This window comes from Helianthus annuus, chromosome 12, assembly GCF_002127325.2.
Source record: "Helianthus annuus cultivar XRQ/B chromosome 12, HanXRQr2.0-SUNRISE, whole genome shotgun sequence".
NCBI classification, from domain to species: Eukaryota; Viridiplantae; Streptophyta; class Magnoliopsida; order Asterales; family Asteraceae; genus Helianthus; species Helianthus annuus.
In genome coordinates, this window is record NC_035444.2 from 104,372,276 (window position 1) to 104,392,798 (window position 20,523).

At 36.5% G+C, this 20,523-nt stretch overlaps 2 protein-coding genes across 2 annotated transcripts; both read left to right on the top strand.

Annotated features, from left to right (window-relative positions):
- Window positions 1-436: 436 nt before the first annotated feature.
- LOC118485103 lies at window positions 437-1,578 on the top strand. The gene is made up of 4 exons (XM_035981347.1): window positions 437-899; window positions 978-1,080; window positions 1,339-1,441; window positions 1,543-1,578. The coding sequence occupies exons 1-4, from the start codon at window positions 437-439 to the stop codon at window positions 1,576-1,578; spliced, it is 705 nt and encodes a 234-aa protein (XP_035837240.1).
- A 537-nt stretch (window positions 1,579-2,115) lies between these two features.
- LOC110916418 (pyruvate kinase isozyme A, chloroplastic) lies at window positions 2,116-7,291 on the top strand. Its single transcript, XM_022161162.2, has 6 exons — window positions 2,116-2,741; window positions 3,681-3,771; window positions 3,851-4,044; window positions 4,959-5,080; window positions 5,155-5,633; window positions 6,796-7,291. Exons 1-6 carry the CDS (start codon window positions 2,208-2,210, stop codon window positions 7,095-7,097), a joined length of 1,722 nt encoding a protein of 573 aa, XP_022016854.1. The 5' UTR covers window positions 2,116-2,207; the 3' UTR covers window positions 7,098-7,291.
- The last annotated feature ends 13,232 nt before the right edge of the window (window positions 7,292-20,523 follow it).

Genomic DNA, 20,523 nt, shown 5'->3' on the forward strand with positions numbered 1-20,523 from the left:
TAATCTTTAAATTCATAATAGAGCTTTTACCCATGTTGAAACATATGTGCCATTTAATTAATAAGTAGCAATTCAATATGCATATTAAAACAAATCATTCGACTTTGTAATTCAACATGAAGTTATATAATTAGCACTGTTAACATTAATTTGCCTACAGTTAGCAAGCTTTTATTGGTTCTAGTGGTAAACTGTTAATTTGCCTGACCCGTTTGACCTATAAAATACATACATTGAGTAATTAGATAAATTCAACTTAATAATTTTGTTTTCCTTAGGTCTCGGATTTTTGCTGAAGTTATGTCTAGACTTAAGCTGAATCGACCAAAAAAAACAAAAGAAATTAGCTGCATTTTGCGCGTTGTGGCTTCATATACTAAACATGATTACTTGGTATATTCAAGCGGTTTAAAAAGTTATTAGTATACGTTTAAATATGCGCCCAACTAGACCTCGCTACACCATGTTCTACCCTGAAAGAAAAGAATATATGCATAGATTAGTGTATGAAAGTGACACCACGTGTCTTCATCAACTAAGAATGAATAGGGCAACTTTCATGACACTATGTAATTTGCTGGAGAGAGATCGAAAGTTGAAGGCTTCTAAGTATCTCCAATTAGATGAACAAGTTGCAATTTTCCTATACGTTTTGGCACATCATGTGAAGAATCGAGTGGTGAAGTTTCATTTTCACCGTTCAGGGGAGACTATTAGTAAACATTTCAACAATGTGTTAAATGCTGTTATACGATTGGAAAATGGATTGTTTAAGAAGCCAGAGCCAATATTAGAAACTTCAACAGATGAAAGATGGAAATGGTTCAAGGGATGTTTAGGGGCAATAGATGGGACACATATAAGTGTGCAAGTATCAGAGGAAGACAAACCAAGATACCGTAATCGAAAAGGAGAAATAACAACTAACGTACTTGCTGCTTGCACACCTGACATGTAATTCATTTATGTATTACCAGGCTGGGAAGGATCTGCTGCTGATGGTAGAATACTTCGTAGTGCTATGATTCGAGAGAATGGATTGCAAGTGCCTAAAGGTAACTACTATCTTGTTGATGCCGGGTACACTAATGGAGAGGGATTTCTTGCACCATTCCGAGGTCAAAGATATCATCTAAATACTTGGCTAAATGAACAAAGACCAGAAAAGCCCGAAGAGTATTTCAACATGAAGCACTCAGCAGCAAGGAATGTCATCGAACGATGTTTTGGCGTTTTGAAGAAAAGATGGGCAATACTTAGAAGTCCATCTTTCTATCCGATCAGAACACAAAATAAAATTATACTTGCATGTTGTCTTATGCATAACTTTATTTGAAGAGAAATGCCATATGATCCTTTTGATGATGATGATGAATTTATTGACACAAATAATGACGCCGATGACGAAGATCTTGGCTCAAATGTGGAACATATTACAACGGTCGGGACCTCGAATGAATGGACAAACTTTAGACAAAACTTGACACAAATAATTTTTTTTTGTTTGCAAATTTTGGATGATTTTTTTTTTTCATTTGGCAGACATTGGATGATTTTTGTATTTTTCTTTTTGGATGATTTTTTTTATTTGGCAGATATTAGATGATTTTTATATTTTTCTAGTTGGAATCCTTTAAATAATTTTTGAGTTTTGTTAGTTAAATATATCCTACTTTTCATAATATAGTTATAATTTTTAATTCGAAAATTTAGCGAACCTAGTAGATTTTCTTTTTTTAAGACACGGGTATTTTTGTCATTTATAATAAACTGCATTCCATTGATTGGTCATTTTTTTGCCTACCAAACAACACAAAGTAATGTATCATTCCATCCCCATAAGGTAACCAAACTAAACAATAGAATGGTAATGACCCATTTCATTCCCTTGCCCATTCCATTTCTTCACCCATTCCATTCCCCCATCCATTCCATTGCCCCATACTAAACAGACCCTTAATGACTTATTTACTTATTGAAAAGTTAAAAGGTGTTTTGGTTAGCTTATTATGTGAGAGAAATAAGTAAATAAGTCATTTCATTACGACTTGTTAGCCAAACACCCGCATAGCCTTCTAAAGAAACAAATATATATCCATTGATGATACAACCAATCTCACTTGTTTACTCCGTCACCCTCCTTCCTCCTTTCCTAGTCTATATCTACACTCATTCAACATTTCACACCCAACCAACCAACAACAACAATGGCACAATCTCTCAATTTCTTCGTATCAACCTCTCCATCCCCAGACTTTTATTCCCACTCCAAACTCGCCCTTCAAACCCCCCATCATCATCATCGACTCCTCTTCCCCTTCACCAACAAACCCCCCCTTCGTTTATGCGCATCTGCCGACAACGGTGTATCCGCCGTGACAACCGATTACGTCACCCAAAACAACGGGGTATCAGTATCTGCGGGTTCGATCGAGGTGGATGCGGTGACGGAGGCAGAGCTGAAGGAGAACGGGTTCAGGAGCACGCGGAGGACGAAGCTGGTGTGCACGATCGGACCGGCGACATGTGGGTTCGAGCAGCTGGAGGCGTTGGCTGTTGGGGGGATGAATGTGGCTCGGATTAATATGTGTCATGGGACACGTGAGTGGCACAAGAGCGTGATTGATAAAGTGAGGAGGTTGAATGAGGAGAAAGGGTATGCTGTTGCTATCATGATGGATACTGAAGGTAGTGAGATTCATATGGGGGATCTTGGTGGTGCTTCTTCTGCTAAAGCTGAGGTTGCTTCTCTTTGCTTGCTTGCTTGCTTTTTCATCAAATCTTCTTGCTTTCTCGCTTGCTTGGGGATTTTTTTTTTTTTTTTTTTAATTTCTTACTCTAGCTTACACTAAATTAGTTCATAATGATTACTTAACATCTGCTAAATTGGATTTAATATTGCATATAATGTATATATGTGTGGGCGCTTGGGGGCAAAAGTGAAAGTGCACTAATTTTAACGTTATTTTACTAATTTCGTGAAAATAACGTTAAAAGAGGGGATGGTTAATCATGCATCATGTGGTGGCGTTGATGGCCGAAAGACAAGGGAGTACATGCACTAATCGGCCTTTGTCTTAATTGCTGAGTGTTATGTGCCTTATGTCCAAGGCTTGATACAAAACTACTATTGAGCCAGGGTCTTATTGGAAGAGCCTCTCTATTCCTACGGGGTAGAGGTAAGGCTGTCTACATCTTACCCTCCTCAGACCCTACCTTAGCTTAGCTTTGCTATTGGTGGGATTTACTGAGTATGATGGTGATGACTACAGTGTGGTTATTTATGGCTTGGTTTTGTTGAATTTCATATGGCTCTCTATTTCTCATAATTTCCACCTTTTTGTTATTAGCACACATCGGTAGACTATTTGCAGCTTCTTATTGACTTTCTTTTGAATTTTGTAATTGCCTTCTTGTTTTCTTTATTGTTTGTGCTTTTGCTTATTTGGGTGGAAATAATGTTTGGGGAGACTTTTGTTATATTAATATGCCTCAATGAAACGTCTTTCGGATCGTACAAACGTATTATCTTAATATATTGTTGTAGGTAGTCATAGTTTATAAATCCAAGGAAGTGTGTATGGTGGTGGTATCATTTATAATGCACAATGATTATATATTTATTTTCAACTTGAAAGACTATCGATTTGTTTGTTTATGCAAATTGTCACTTTACGCAGGATGGACAAGTATGGACTTTCAGTGTTCGGGCTTATGATACTCTTCGTCCTGAGCGCTGCATCACTGTGAACTATGATGGTTTTGCAGAAGGTTAATGTTTGAGCTTAAGTAGTAAAAGTCATATGTTTTGGACTTGAAATGGATTTTTAAATGTGTTTTCACGTAACAGATGTTAAAGTTGGGGATGAACTCCTTGTTGATGGTGGAATGGTGAGGTTTGAGGTGATAGAAAAGATTGGTCCAGATGTCAAGTGCTTGTGTACTGACCCCGGACTTTTGCTACCTCGGGCTAACTTGACTTTCTGGCGAGATGGTAGCTTAGTTCGTGAACGTAATGCCATGCTTCCAACAATTTCTTCAAAGGTTGGTGCTCCTATAAGTTAATCTTGAATTATATATATATATATATATATATAGGGTGAAGATCCTGAGAGAACCACAAGTTATTTGAGAACTTGAAAGAACCATTATCAACCAAGTATTTTTTTTCAACTTTTTTTTTCTTTTTTTAATTAAAAGGTTATTATTGTAAAAATAAATATGTAGTTTACGATGTACCTGTATGTAACCCGTCGATCTACATATGTTTTTTCAAATTTTCTTTTTATTTGGGTAAAGATTAGTAACATATAAATAAAAATTAGGATTTTCTATTAAAAAATTTGCTTGGTTGGATGGTGGTTCTCTTGGTTCGCAAATCTCACTTTGGTTCTCATTTGATCCTATATATATATATATATATATAGTGTGGCGTATGGATAAAGGTGGCGAAATGGCTGGTCAAGTTAGTTAACGGGTTATCCATCACTTGTGGTTGGAAAGACTTGGGTTCTCTTTGGAGACTGAAGTTCAATCCCTACTAGTGCCATATTTGGTGGATAAAGGCAATGAAGGCTAGTTCTCCCAGACCTTAGGTCAAGAGTTCGAGCCAGAGCCACCCCAGGTTTTACTCCACCGTGTGTTACGCCAGAGAGATTCTCTCTTGTGGCGGCGCAAGCCCCTGCCACTGGCAGCCGGTGGTATGGTTTCCCAGGGAACGCCGTTAGCCAAACTCTGACGCCAGCGTGGGCCGCCAGAGTGGGGTTAGGGCCCTCTGCTTGGGAGGGTGTGGGATCTCTCTCAACTGTTTAAGATTCTCAGCGTTCAAAAAAAAAGTTAGTTAACGGGGTCGGTTGAAACATGAAGGGTTAAAAACGGGTTGTATCAGTTGATAACTGTTGTGTTGCTCTACAGTTTATGGATGTTGCGTTATAATTTTCGTGACTTTGTATCTTCAGGATTGGTTGGATATTGATTTTGGGATTGCAGAAGGTGTTGATTTCATTGCAGTATCATTTGTCAAGTCAGCAGAAGTGATTAATCATCTTAAAAGTTACATCAAAGCACGGTCTCGTGATGGGTAAGAAGTTATTCAAATGGAAATAGCGGTAATTTCTAAGATTAATCTCAATGTCTGGTAATTAATTAATGTAGGGATATAGCGGTAATTTCAAAGATCGAGAGCATCGACTCATTGAAAAACTTGGAGGAGATAATTCTAGCTTCTGACGGAGCCATGGTAGCCAGAGGGGATCTGGGTGCACAAATCCCACTGGAACAGGTTCCGTTGGCTCAACAGAAGATCGTTGAAGTGTGCAGACAGTTGAACAAACCAGTAATAGTTGCTTCTCAACTACTAGAATCTATGATCGAGTACCCGACACCTACCAGAGCTGAAGTGGCTGATGTTTCTGAAGCAGTGAGACAACGAGCTGATGCTCTTATGCTGTCTGGTGAGTCGGCCATGGGTCAGTTCCCTGACAAGGCTTTGACCGTCTTGAGAAGTGTTAGTTTAAGAATTGAGAAATGGTGGAGGGAAGAGAAACGTCATGAAGTTATGGATCTTCCTGATATCGCTTCTTCTTTCTCTGATAGTATTTCTGAGGAAATCTGCAATTCTGCTGCCAAAATGGGTGAGTTAGAATTCTTGTTTTTATTTTTGTTTTTGTTAGTTGTTAATAGCGGCTAGAGTGACCGCTATGTAGCCATGCGACCAAGTGTCATTGTATGGGTCTTAGCGATGAATAGCGAAGTTAGCGACAGTTAAGGGTTTTTTTTTTTTTTTTCAAAAACGAAGGTTAAATGGTGCAAAAAAGCAAGAACAGTTAAGGGCAAAACTGCCCGCAGCAGGCCCGGGTTTTCGGAGTTGCATTCTTGTCCTCAGGACGTGCGGGCATGAGTTCAATTAAATCCAGTTCAGAAACTCATTTTTTGCTACTAACTATTAGTTTTTGTTAAATATACATGTAAAATAGCATATATACAAGGGTATTTTGATGTAATATACATATAAAAATTTTCAAAATTCTTTTTCTAGTGTAATCGCTATTTATAAAATAGCCGTCGCTATTCGCTACGTAGCCTATAGGTGCCTTGTCGCTATTTGCTATCGACAACTATGGACACAGTCTTTTGATTTTCTTATAAACAAATATTGTATTAAAGGTGATTTCTAAAGGTTAACTACTAAAAACAAGAATCTATTTTTTTTTTTATATCTAAGGGGTTTAGATGATGCATTTTGGGTGACTTTCAACTTGTATTATTTTCTTTAAGCCAAATTACAAGTGCTCGTCTAACTTACGAGAGCTGGAGCTTGGCTCTTGAGTTCAACTCGTTTTGAGCTTTATTTCTAAAGTTCAAGCTTAGCTCGTTTATTATTTTTTTATTACTTTATATATGTTTATAATTATATTTTTTTTATGTATACCATACTATACATTATTTAGTTAATTTATCATTGTTTTAAATATAATATAATAATTATATGTAAATATATGCTCAATATGTTAAATAAAAATTGGATAAATAATAGGGTCGTCTCGTTTAAGAGTCTACTCGAGCTTGATAAGTGAAGCCGAGGCTCGTTTGTTAAACAAGCTTATTTTTAGGCTCGGGCTCGTTTGAGCTTGGATTGATTCGAGCTTTTAGCAAGTTGACCTCAAGTGGCTCATAAGTGCTCGGCTTGGCTCGTTTACACCCATAGATATTGTTTTTTAGGTTTTAACTGAACCATGTATAATAAAATCAAATGCTGCAATTTATGTTAATGCGTATAAATTGGTTATCTTGCAGCTAATAACTTGGAGGTAGATGCACTTTTTGTCTACACGAAAGACGGACACATGGCATCTCTCTTGTCGCGTAGCCGCCCGGATTGCCCCATTTTCGCTTTCACAACCGATACATTGGTTAGAAGACGTCTAAATCTACAATGGGGTCTAATTCCGTTCCGCCTTGACTTCTCAGACGACATGGAAACCAATCTCAACAAGACTTTCTCTCTCCTCAAGGCTCGAGGTATGATCAAATCTGGCGATCTTGTTATTGCTGTATCTGATATGTTGCAGTCGATTCAAGTTATGAATGTGCCATAAGAAACACTTCGGTTTCAGTCCATTTTATTTCATGAGGGCTCGTAATGCCAACGCCATAAAGTATTGTATTCGTGTTTTGCTATGTTGACTTTTTATTGACTTCATCCCGGTGCCGACACTTGATGTTTGAGAACTCATGGATTATGTAATTTGGTGATTTGGTTTTGGTTGTTAAGTTAGTAGGTTGTGTTTTCTTTTTGCTGGTAAAGAAAGTATATTTTTATTTAAAACTTGAACAAAGCTGAAAATAAAGCATTCATAAAAACTGGTATTGACATGTTAAGTAGAGAAATGGCCCATTGTTCATTATATGATTACAAAAATCTAGAAAGTTTAATCTTTTTTAACGGCTAACGAATACTATACAAGCCTTTTTTTTAATATGAGTTTATTCATTGATCACATGTAATGAATGTGTTCACGAACGGTTCACGAACAGAACACAAATAAATCGATGAAAGCGACATAGTCTAGCAGGTGGATGGAGGATGAATGAATGCTGGAACTTGAAGCAATAATAGTAGAACGGAGGATGATAGTGTTCGTCAATATTGAGAAAAGATAGGGGAACGATGCATAAGCACGGTGGGAATCGGATTTTCTATTTTAATTTTTAGGATGATCAAATAAATAAAAGTTAAAGAATATAAAAATTTTAGATAAAATAAGTAAAAGTACAAAAAAACTCATGAACAATATAAACAAACGAACATCAACGTATATTCACGAACACATTACCGAACGTTCATGAACACAATTGAACGAACGAGACTTTTGTTTATGTTCGTTCATTTAACCAATCGAACGAAATTTCTTGTTCGTGTTCGTTCATTTATTAAACAAATGAACGTAAACGAACTTCTCGCCGGACGGTTTACGAACTGTTCGCTAAACGTTCGGTTCGTTTACAGCCCTAGTGGTACTTTTAAAATGTTTGGTTTAGGAAGTCATACTTAGATCACAAGTTACACACATTAGATAGATATTATCTAGAGTCCAAAACATTTTTAGCATTATTTTCTTAAACAATTTTGTAGCATTATTTTCTTCTTAAGCACGTGGTTTTAAAAACTTAAAACATAATCGATAATTTACTAATGTAATTCTGTGAAGGATACATACCAAGTTTCTTAAAGTTGCATGTTTTAAAAGTAGAGTAAATTACAAGTTTTGTCCTTTACGTTTACACTAAATTGCAGGCGCTGTCCTTTTTTCCAAAAGTTTACAGACGGTGTCCTTAAACTTTCAAAATCTTGCACGTTACGTCCTTTATGCCAAACCCAGTTAAATTTTTTGGTTAAATCTGGTCATTCAAGGGTATTTTTGTCTTTTTACCTATATATTTAATATTAATATTAAAAAATACTATTATTATTATTACTATTATTTATATATGTGAAATCATATATCAGATTCTCCCCCTGACTCTTTCTCTCTGCAACTCACTCTCTACCCTCTACCACTCCCTCTCTTACCACCATCAACCACCGCCTCAACCACCGTCCCCACCGGCCACCCCTACAACCACCATCCACCACCCCACTCTATCTCTTTCTCTATACCCAACCACCACCGGCGCCATCCACCACTGCCCCCACGCCACCAGCCACCGCCACTGTCAACACCACCATCTACCACCGCCCCAACTCTCTCTCATTTCTCTTTCTCTAGCAGATGCTCAATGACAATGGATCTCCTCCACAAAAATTAGATCTGAGACGATGGTGTTAACCTAGGAGGTTCTGCTTCTATTTCGCCGGAAAAGTTAGATCTGAGACGGAAAACAAAAATAATTCACAAAAAAGGTATTGTTTTATTTATCCGTTCGAATGAATGTGGTCTCTTCGTTGGAGTTATCATCGTTGTCACTAGGAAGAAATTGTTTTGTTTGTTCTGGAGCTGGGAAAAATCAAAGATAAAATAAAGGCACGTTGGACTTATTCTTGGGTTTAGGGTTGCTAGCCCAAAGGTGAAAATCAAGAAGCACTGTAAAATTGTTTGTTTTGTTTGGGATCACGTGAATAGCAACAAAAGGAAAAAAAGAAATTGGATGGTGGCTTAGGGTTTCAGTGGTGGGTGTAAGTGGTGACAGGTGGTGGTAGGGCGGTGGTGGCTGGGTTGTGAGTGGGGTGAACTAACACACACACACACACACACACATATATATATATATATATATATATATATATATATATATAATATAAGTTTGGTACACAATAGTCCTTGAATAAAATTTCTTTACAAAATAGCCCCTGAAAAGGTGAAATGACAAAAATGCCCTCATGTGCAAGGCACATGACCAAACTTAACTAAAAAATCTAACTGAGTTAGGCCTAAAGGACATAACGTGCAAGATTTTGAAACATTAAGTACAAAATTTGTCAACTTTTACGCTAAAGGACAACGCCTGCAATTTGGCGTAAACATAAAGGACAAAACTTGTAATTTACTCTTAAAAGTAAGATTAACATTGTACTAGTAACAAATTCAGGTCATTAAAAGATAGGGTAAAATCCCTTTTTGAGTCCTTTTGTTTTAGAGGTTTTACTCACTTGAATCTAAAATCAAAATGTTTAACGCCCCGAGTCTCTATAACCACTTTTCTCAACCATTTGAGTCCAAATTTCTAACTTTGTTTGAATTTTCTGTTAGTTTTTCATTAAAAGACTAAAATTCCCCTGCATATTGTTATTATTATTAATTGTTAATAATATATAAACTATATCACAGACACTCACACAACACACACTAATTACTCTCTATATCTCTTCCTCATCTCTCTCCCCTTCTCTCTCAACCACACCACCATCCTAACGCCGCTGCCACCACCACCATAACGTCTCCGCCACCACCCTAACGCTGCCACCATCACCTAAACGCCAAAACATTCTGAACCGACACCTCCGGAAATGGATTACCCTTCGTCACATACGAAATCCAGGCCCCTAAACCCAATTGAAACAGACCCAACAAAACTATACATGTAGTTATAAAACAAATCCTTATTGACCTTCCTTAATTAGTGTCACACCCCGATATTTCCACGTATTACAAGTGGGCCCGGTGGGGAGTATCGTGACGTAATTGATGTCATCATAGACAATTAATCACAGTTTAATGCACAGCGGAAGTCTAAAAATAATTATACAAACCGAATTGAAAAGTATAATAAAATATTATACAAACGGTCGTTAATGGATCCACATGCGGATCTAAAACAGAAAATAAACATTGTTCGACAGACTTAAAGTATTAAGAGCTTGCAAGACTCTTTAACTAATAATCAGGAGCTTCCAGCCGATTTCGTGTAGTACCTGCACTTAATCTTTTTGAAAAAAAAAACGTCATTTTACACTGGTAAATACAATTAACTGACTCTTTTGAAAACATTTATGAAAATTGATTTAAATGCACAAAGCACAAATGTTCTTTTATAACTTGGGACAATTATTTTAAATAATCTTGTATGCGGATTCACATGTTTGTCGTACGTTCAGGGCCCGGGATAGAAGCCGAGACAAGATTAATAGACACACCACTAGTATAAGCCCACAAGAAGCTAATCTCACGAGTGAGATACCATTTTACATACGCAACTGTCAGGTGTATGCCTACACCCCGTGCTTAAGTTGTGGCCATTTTAAATGAATGAGCCAAGGATATCCCGGACACGGTCATTAACCCCCGAATGCTTAAATCAAACAAAACAGATTAAAACTGGTTATCTCAATGACTTAACCACTAATCGATTAAATATTCAATACCTGACCAAGCGGTAATAATTTACCGTATCCCAAGCCCGTATAAGGGAAAATAAGTTAAAAGTATTTACCTGAGCTAAAATGTAATTTATACTTAGCCGTATATTCTAATCAGCAAGTGCAGGGAGCTTTTACTGGGTTCCTAATCTAGAATGAAGGTTTTAATAACCTATTAGATTCCTAACGGGTCTTATTTAAGTTGTAACTTTGAAATGTTAGTTTTAAAGGAAAGTTTACGGTACGAACGCAAGATTAAGCGGTGACCGGATTGGAATGTGATTTAGACCCGAGAAGTACGAAGACTTGTATATATTGGGTAAACTAAATGCATTCTGGATTTTGAAGTAAAAATGACAAGGTTTGACCCGTTTTGGCTAATTCATGCAAACTAGTTACATAAACCGTACCGAACGCGTATATGCATAACGGGTAACCAGATGAGTCATATACAAGTTCCAATAGTTATTATGCTTACAATATGTTGTGATATCAGTAGGATATCAACAATTATGCCCCAAATGAATTTAAGACCAATTTAAGTCCCGAAAGGGTATTTTGGTCATTTTAAAGTTTATAGAAGAGATTTAATAGAAAACTGAGGTTCTGGTCTAAAACATTCTGCAAAAGTATTTACTTTATGTTGTTATATCAGTAAGATATCATACATATGTGTGTTTAATCATTTATGGCCAAACTATGCACCGTAGGGGCATTTTGGTCATTTCACATATGCTTTTGAGGTCAAATTTGGAAGTCTGAGTTCAAGGCTTATACTTACTGTTAAAGTATAATTTTTTTTAAAATCAGTAGGTAACAAGTCTTAGGTGCTAAATACGGTTTTAAACCATATTATGTGCCTAATTCGCATAGAAGTCGATATTTGACGATACTTGAGATGTTTAAGGAAATCTGAGATTTTGATCAGCCTTAACTGTTTAAAATATTTTATTTAATATATAAAATCAGTAGAAAAAGGTTTGACATGTAAATAATGTGTAAAACTCATTTTATTAGTGAAAAGGACATTATCGTTAATTACCGAGCCCATGCAAGAACTCTATGTTATGGTCAGTATAAAATTTGACCAAAAATTCTAAAATTCCCTAAAAATTATATTAAAACAGTAGGTAATGAGTTTGGTGCCAAAAATTGGTTTTAAATATGATTTATGCTAAAAATGCTATTTAATTAACAAAAAGTTCTGTTTTACGATATCTTGCATAACTTTTATTTGAGACCAGAAACTGATGTCAAATTTTTGTGACATACTTATATCAGTAATAAAGCTTTTTGTCCTTTCATATTTTTAAAAATCTCGTTTTAATAGCATAAGGGCATATTAGTCAATTTTAAGCAAAATAATGGAACATGCAAATAACTCGGATTTCTAAGGGACCATGTAGTATAACTTCAGAGAGTTATACTAACATATAATATAGTCACATAGGAATCCTAAGTTATAACTAAACTAAGCTAATTCGGGTCAGAACTGAAAGTCAAAGCAAAAGTCTACTTTTGCGACTTTCGGTTGCGAACCGAGCCTAAACTCAGAATTGTCGGGTTGAACATGCCTAAACATGTTCTTATATTATTTACCAAGTTATTTAAGTGATAAAATGTATTTTATAGCTTTTACATTATCAGTTATGACTTATTTTGTAAAAACCGACTCGTTTGACTTTTCTATTAAGTACTTTGACCCGATAATTGACCAAGTAAATGTGATAATTAGGAGGTGCCCTTTTAAGGGTTAAACACCTACATAATTACCAACACATAGCCACTTTCAATTCGAATAATGGCTGGACTGTTAGTGATTAATCACAAAGTCAAAGCGTAATTACGATATCTTTGACTTTCGGTCATTAAACTAATAAAAGCTAAACTACATAAGCTAAGAACACTTACAAAGGTCCTTAGAAAGAAGATCTGAACTAATAGAGCTTCCTTAATGACCAGGATGCTCCAGAGACAAAGCTTTGAGAGTTTGAAATTCTGATTTTGAAATGAGCAAGAAGAAATGAAGAGTGTGAGCCTATTTATAGAGAATGAGGATGAACTAGGATTAATCCAAGTGTCCCCAGGTGCAATTTGATGCTCACAAGTGTCCTAGTGGTTTCCCAAAACCATTTGCATGCTATTGTTTCGATTCAGGGATTGCAGAAGATCTTCACAAGATTGCAGGTTGCATGCTGGCAGCTGCCAGTAAAGGCTGGAAACAGGTCCCGCCCGCGTGTCGCGCTAAGCGCAGGGAAACCCTGCGCGACACGCGGGGGAGCATGTTTTCAAAATTGTTTTGTTTTGTTGCAAGATCAGTCCCTGTACTTTCTGAACTCGAATAACTGACACTTTTAGCATGAGGGGTCCACATAATCAGGTCTGAGATGTTCTTGGGAGTGGAGACATGCATTCATAAGATTTGGATATATTGAAAAAGGTTTCCGAATGAAGAATTGCCATATTTACACTTTTGACCCTTTTCTTGGAAATTTCAATTTACATCACAAGATTGAACCGGAACTTTAATAAATTATTATCTGATATACATGAGGGTATAATAATATATTACAAAGCTTCGGGAACGTTAAAAGTTCACTCAGAGGTAGGAATTAACATGTTGACACTTTTAACCCCTGTGTTTTGTAACATTTGATTTTTAAGCACAAACGGCTTCTTGTGTCCGACAATTTATTCAATCACGAATAGGAACATCATATGAGGTCATTCAGAGGTACAAGTTTGGCATGTTGACGCTTTTGGTCCTTCTATTTACATCTTTTCATTATTTGACAGTTTTAGTCCCTCAAGTTATCTTTTATCATGATCAGGGTTTATGACACGTGTCACCACTGTATTAGACATGATTTTGCGAGGTGTTACATCCTCACCCCCTTAAAATAAATCTCGACCTAGAGATTTACTGAAATAAATGAGGGTATTTTTGTTTCTTCGTGGATTCAACTTCCCACGTATATTCTGGGCCTCTACGGGCATCCCATTTCACTTTTACGATCGGCACATTCTTTCTTCAAAGTTTCTTAACCCGTCGATCCTCGATCGACAAAGGTTTTTCAACAAACTTCAAACTTTCATCAATCTGCACGTCCTCATGAGACATTGCTAGCGACTCATCAGCTAGACATTTCTTTAAGTTGCAGATGTGGAATACATTATGAATTCCACTAAGCTCTACAGGTAGATTTAGCTTATACGCCACACTTCCGACACATTCGATGATCTCGAATGGTCCTATGTACCTTGGGCTCAGCTTGCCCTTTTTGCCAAAACGCATCACCCCACAAACCCAAATGTCTTGAAAATATAAAATATTAAGTACAGACAAGCTTGACATCGGCTGGAAGCTCCTGAGTATTAGTTAAAGAGTCTTGCAAGCTCTTAATACTTTAAGTCTATCGAACAATGTTTATTTTCTGTTTTAGATCCGCCTGTGGATCCATTAACGACCGTTTGTATAATTATTTTTAGATTTCCGCTGTGCATTAAACTGTGATTAATTGTCTATGATGATATCAACTACGTCATGATACTCCCCACCGGGCCCACCGGTAATACGTGGAAATATCGGGGTGTGACAATTAGGTTTTATAATCTCCCGGAAAAACATTTAAAAGTTTCTGTAAATGTCGTCAATAACTGTGATTGGTCAGAATCAGATTCAACCGTCTCTTTCTTTTCTCCAGCAAAAGAAACTTTACTTTGTGTAGAGAATCAGAAAGATGACTATGGTGGGCTCCATTTATTCTAGGGTAAATTACACTTTTCGTCCTTTATGTTTGTAGCGGATTTCAATGGATAACTTTTAACTTCAATAATTACAATCACAGTCCTTTTTATGTAAAACTCATTACACTCTACGTCCTTTAGCCCTAACCAAGTTAAAATTTTCAGTTAAGTATAACACGTGCCTTGCACATGAGGGTAAATTGGTAATTTTCCAGTTAAGTATGAAAAATCCCTGTCTCTCTCTCTAGCTTTTCTCCATCACAATCATCCGGCAACCACCACCCCCACAATGTCGCCGCCACATTTAAAGCATAACAAACACCGTTTTTAAAAATCTTAGCTGGTAGCTGGAGATGGATTGGTGATGAGCAATAGAGAATGGTGAAGGATATACATGTGATAATCTTTAAAAAGGAAATATTCATGATTGAATGGTGAACCCCAATAATTCCTCAAATCTGGTAACTTTTCATGTGCCAAAACACAACAATTGAATCAATGTGATAATCTTTAAATATATGCTATTATTCATGTGCAAACAAAACTGAATCTAATTTTTTACAGACCAAACTTAATAAATGAAGTATAGGTATCTTTGCACGATGTACAAACAAGAACATTCTTGATGAATCTTGAACCCCAATAACCCCCTCGATCTTGCTGTTCTAGTGGATGCAATAGATACCTCAATCTCAGCAGATTCGACTCAGTGGGAAGTAAGATCTGGTGGATCTTATGGTGGTGGGGGTGGTGCGATGGTTTGAGAAAGAAAGGGTAGGGTGGGTGATGGGAATATAGCAGTGGCGATGGCGGTGGCAACACTGTGACGGTGGTAGGTGGTGGCCACACAGGTGGCGGTGGTGACTGATGGTTTAAACACGTTGCCCGAGTGCCTCACCGACCTAGAGAGTTGTTCGGCCTCAGAACCTACCGGTGGTGGTGGTGAGAGAGGAGGGAGACAATGGTGGTGTTGTAATGGTTGATGGTGGTGATAGGATCCTATGATTTTATTTTGAACTAGAAGAGAAGTCAAGAAGAAGAGGAAAGTGAGCTGAAGAGAGAAAGTGTTAAAAAAAAAAGAAAGGGAGAGGGTTTTGTTTTAAATCTGATTTTAGTGTTTAATTTTTATTTTTAATAAAAAGTAAGTAAAATTACTAATTTACCCTCATGTGCAAAGCACATGTTATACTTGACTGAAAATTTTAACTTTGTTAGAGCTAAAGGACATAGAGTGTAATGAGTTTTACAAAAAAAGGATTGTGATTGTAATTATTGAAGTTAAAGGCTATCCATTGAAATCTGGTACAAACATAAAGGACGAAAAGTGTAATTTACCCTTTATTTTATTTATTTATTAGTAAGGGTGTTTTAGTCATTTCACACCCACTTAACGCCAAAAACTAACCTCCATCCGCTTCAGGGACTATCCGAGATCGATTTTGCAAAAGTTGGGGACTATAGCTGTAATTCTAAATAGTTAGGCACTAAAGGTGAAAATGGAGCAAACAACAGGGACTATCTGAGCATTTTTCTTAACCAATAGTTTAAATAAAACCGTTATACCAATGATATTCTTCCTTCCACAAAATAGTTGACAGTTTCAAAGTTCACAAACAGAATCCCTCTCATAACAACTCTCATCTCTTTCGGTCTCATGATCCTTCCATCGATTTCAAGTGGAGCTCAAACGCTATAATAAGTCAAAACCACAGATCTAATGAGTTACTGATAATCAAACTGGATTGAATTGTTGTGCATCTTCTTACCTGGTAATGAGATGTTGGAAATTATGAAACCCTAGAAAAGCACAAACCTACATGTAACAACCCGACTTTTTGGGTCATTACTTAGATCTATCATTCCTTGCTTAATTATTGCTTTTCTTGCTTAATCAACTTGTACTCCCGAGATTCGATAAATAGTTTAGCCCTTTGCGGTAATCGATATATTGGTTCTCGCTATATTTTTAAACTATGTTTCACAACGCTTATTCAAAACGCAGTTATCGCAATTAAACGCTATTTGCAACACATACTATTTATCGCATATTACATCGCATGTTTATATTAAACACTATCGCAACACTATCACATCGCAATCTCAGCGCAAACTCGAAACGCAGATTTACTTTTATGCATATTATGTGTTATGTGTGCTACTTGTGTGATTACTTGTTTAAAGTTATGTGGTTATCTCATCACAATGCTTACTCGCAACTCGCCTAAACACAACGCTCAACGAACGAAATTAAAGTCGGAAAACTAACTCGCACCAGTCGTCTGATCGAATGACCATTCGATCGAATGATCATCTGACCGGATGGCCATCCGATCGACTGGCCATCTGACCCACGCACTTGCACCGCCTCTCTCTCTCACACACTATAAATACCCACCTGTCATATCACTGATCACTGATGTGACAGCTCTATCCGGCCAACTCGCTCTGTGACACCCCAAAAACGGGTTTGGTAATTAAACCCCGTTAATACTAAAGAGCGGGTAAAATACCTTAGCGGTAAAGATTAACTTGGAAATCTTTAGGATTAAACAAATAAGCCTAATAACTAATAAAAAGGAGAATAAATGGGTTGAGAAAACAAAGTTATAAGAAGCCCAAGTTAACGGGACTTAAAATAGAACGGGTTATAACTCCCTGAACCCACTGAGTAACTAGGAATGATTAACCTAGTTAATTAAATTGTTTTAAAACAATAAAGAATGAATGAACTAGTGGTCTTTTTTTACAAAATTGAAACTAGAGGGACTAAACTGGGTAAAGGTGAAAGTCCTTTTAATAAAACTAAATTTTAGAGCAAAAACATACACAAGAAGGTGTATCTGGTCGACATTTTCACAAGCCAAAAAGGGATTCTTCTCTTGAACCCTAAACTACAAAGAATTGCTCAAATCAAAGGAGAAATCAAGCTAAAATTTGGGGCTTTTAATAAAATCGTGATCACCAAGCTTAGGGGATCACAAGGTATGTTGGATTTTGACGTTTAGTGATATTTTGAATTTGTGATAAACATGCATGAACGAAATTCTTGTATGAATGTTGAATGTTATAGTGATATTGGTGTGAGTACAAGTCTAGGAACAAACCTTAGATGCAAACTTGTAGAATTATGCCATAAACTAGTGATTAATCAACTAACCAAGTATGAGCTAAGTGGGTTTTGTTGATTTGATGAAATTGATGTTGTATTGGTGTTTATAAACATCATACTAACTCGTATGAATGAACTACTTGAACAAATTAGAGATTTTGTTAAGAGTTCATAAGTGATTAGAAGTGGGCATTGACACAAGAGTTTAACCCATGGTTATGATGGTCAAAGTGTATATGTGCATATAATGACTAAAATTACATGTTGATTTATGGTTATTTGAGGTATGAATTAGATAACATGTTAGTTGATATGGCATCTCAAAAGATGATGCTCACTAAGTGGTTGATAATGTGCCTAAATTGAGTCATTTGAACTTGTTTGTGCATCCATATTTGTAAATTGGTGGTTTGACTTTTAAAAGTCAAACCGACCTATGATAAAGTTCATTAAGAATAGTGGTAAAAGATTCATAAGGTGTGAAGGTCATGATCTTGAATGACTAATCTAACCACCTTGTGAATAATAATGATAGCTTGACTCTTGACAAGCTAGATGGAGGCTCGGGAAAGAAGCGGGTCAAACGGATCGAGAACATGGAAAAAGAGTATAACCGGATGCAAGGTAAGTAAAAATTACACCCTTTATGTAGGGCCCGTGTTTATTTTATAAACCATATATGTGACAAATGTAACAACCGAAGCTAAAAAGATACCCATGGCATAAGCCAAAATGGGCTAAATAAGTAAGAAAAGGGATATAATGAAAGAAAAATCCAAAATGGGTCGGATGGGCAAATTGGTAATTAATAACCATGTTTTACTACATATGTAAATATTTGGTCGTATAGGCCAAACTGGTCAAATGGTAGTGATAACACAATTTGACAATATCGATTAATGTGGTTGTCAAGTCTTATGTTAACAGGAGCGATTAACAATTCAGATAATTGCGTCACCATAGAATATATGATAATTAAGGCGAGGTATAAATCGGGTCTATTTGTTAACCTGGGCCAGGTACGCATATATAGTCTTATAGTTAAAAGTGCAATGATTGGTCAAGTATTTAGTGAAAGTCCTTTATCGCAAGTTGAAGGACTAAAATCGACCAAAAAGCCCTTGATGGGTTAACCGGGCAAACGATCCTTAGAGGTTGTTTAGAAACTTATATTATGACCTTGCAACCCTTAGATGCATATAAAAGTTGTAGGTATAAACTTTCTAGGGTTAAACGCCTAAAAGTGCGTCTTGCCGTAAAATGACATATCCGAGGGATAGAATTCAGAATAAGTATTCAAGTACGTTAAACCCACCCCAACTATAATTGTGGTGGAAGACTATTCAATATAAATGGGTGGACTTATGTTGCATACAAGGAACGAGCGTAAATTAAGCTTAAAGTGCATAAATATCCTTAGCAGGTCAAAATAAGATTTCAAGTAAAAACAGGCAAAGAAGGCATAAGAACCCGTAATTTGGACCTTGAATACTAGTAAACTGGTATAACGTGATTTGCATGACATTTTAAAGGTAACCAACAAGTTTGTTTGATCAAAACAAAAATGGGTCAAAAGTGTCAAAACTAAATTTCAAGCCGAGTGCTTGGAAATCTAAAATTTTGCGATTTCAGATGTCGGGTTTTTACTCCATGAGATGGAGAATTAAATTACGTCGCGTAGGAAAAAGAATCATGCGAATCGGATAAGTAGAACAAAAGTTATGGCAATTATAAGTTTTTAAGTTGGATAAAAATTGAGCTGGGCATCTGCAGCATCAGCCAAATGATCATTCTGTCAAAAATAGGGCTAGGTGTAGCGCGACGCCCCTTAGCGTACGGCGGCGCCCTAAATTACGAAAATTGTTGAATTTTGTTGTTTTGACCCATATGACTTGTTTAAACATATTATTTAACTACCAAAGCTAACTTTTATGTTGGTTTTGGTCATAGGTGAATGTCAAGGGATTCCCGGATGAAGATCAAGCTCAACGAAGAACCGAACACACGAGATTAAAGCTTCCGCACAACGTTACGTCGTAACTTTTAAACGACGAACTCAATTACATTATGTTGTACTATTTTTAAACTGTAAAAGTTTTAGTAAACCCGTATATTATATGTATGTGTATTTGTAAGTACACATTTAATTGTCGTTATTAGTACAAAAACCCTTTTATAATAGTAAGGGTGTTACACGCTCCCAGCTCGTTCTCAAGCACTTCTCACTCGATTTCAGGCTATTTTCGTAAGTTTTCTTCCTAAATCTTGTACTTCCATCATCACTACACACTTTCTCATCATCTTCTCCATCAAAATCACTGTTTTCACCATGAAATCACCTGATTTTGGACTTCTTGAAGGTGACGTCATCACGGTTTCTTATGCAAACTGTTGTGTGGCATCGTCGCATCAAAGCTTGTCCAGATCTAAAGGATTTCTACACAATATAACGAATCTCAACGAGATTCAACATTGTTAAACTATTTTCACACTTTTCTTCAACATTTCTTCACTTTTCCACTCAAAACCGATGGAATCTAGACTCATTCGGGTTCTCTACTCATTCTCTAGTTGAGAACCGGCCTGTGTGACAATTGTCAAATTTGCATGTATCCGTACAATTATTAAACAATAATTAGACAATGATTAGTGCTTACTGACTGTGCTAATTTACAATTTATGACTTGAATTGCTTTCTAATTATTGTTATCATACATACATGTGCATCATATACTGCAAATGTCATACCATTATTGCGTGCAAACTTTGTTGATTCAAATGATGCACGAAACACAGTTAGCACAATTATCAG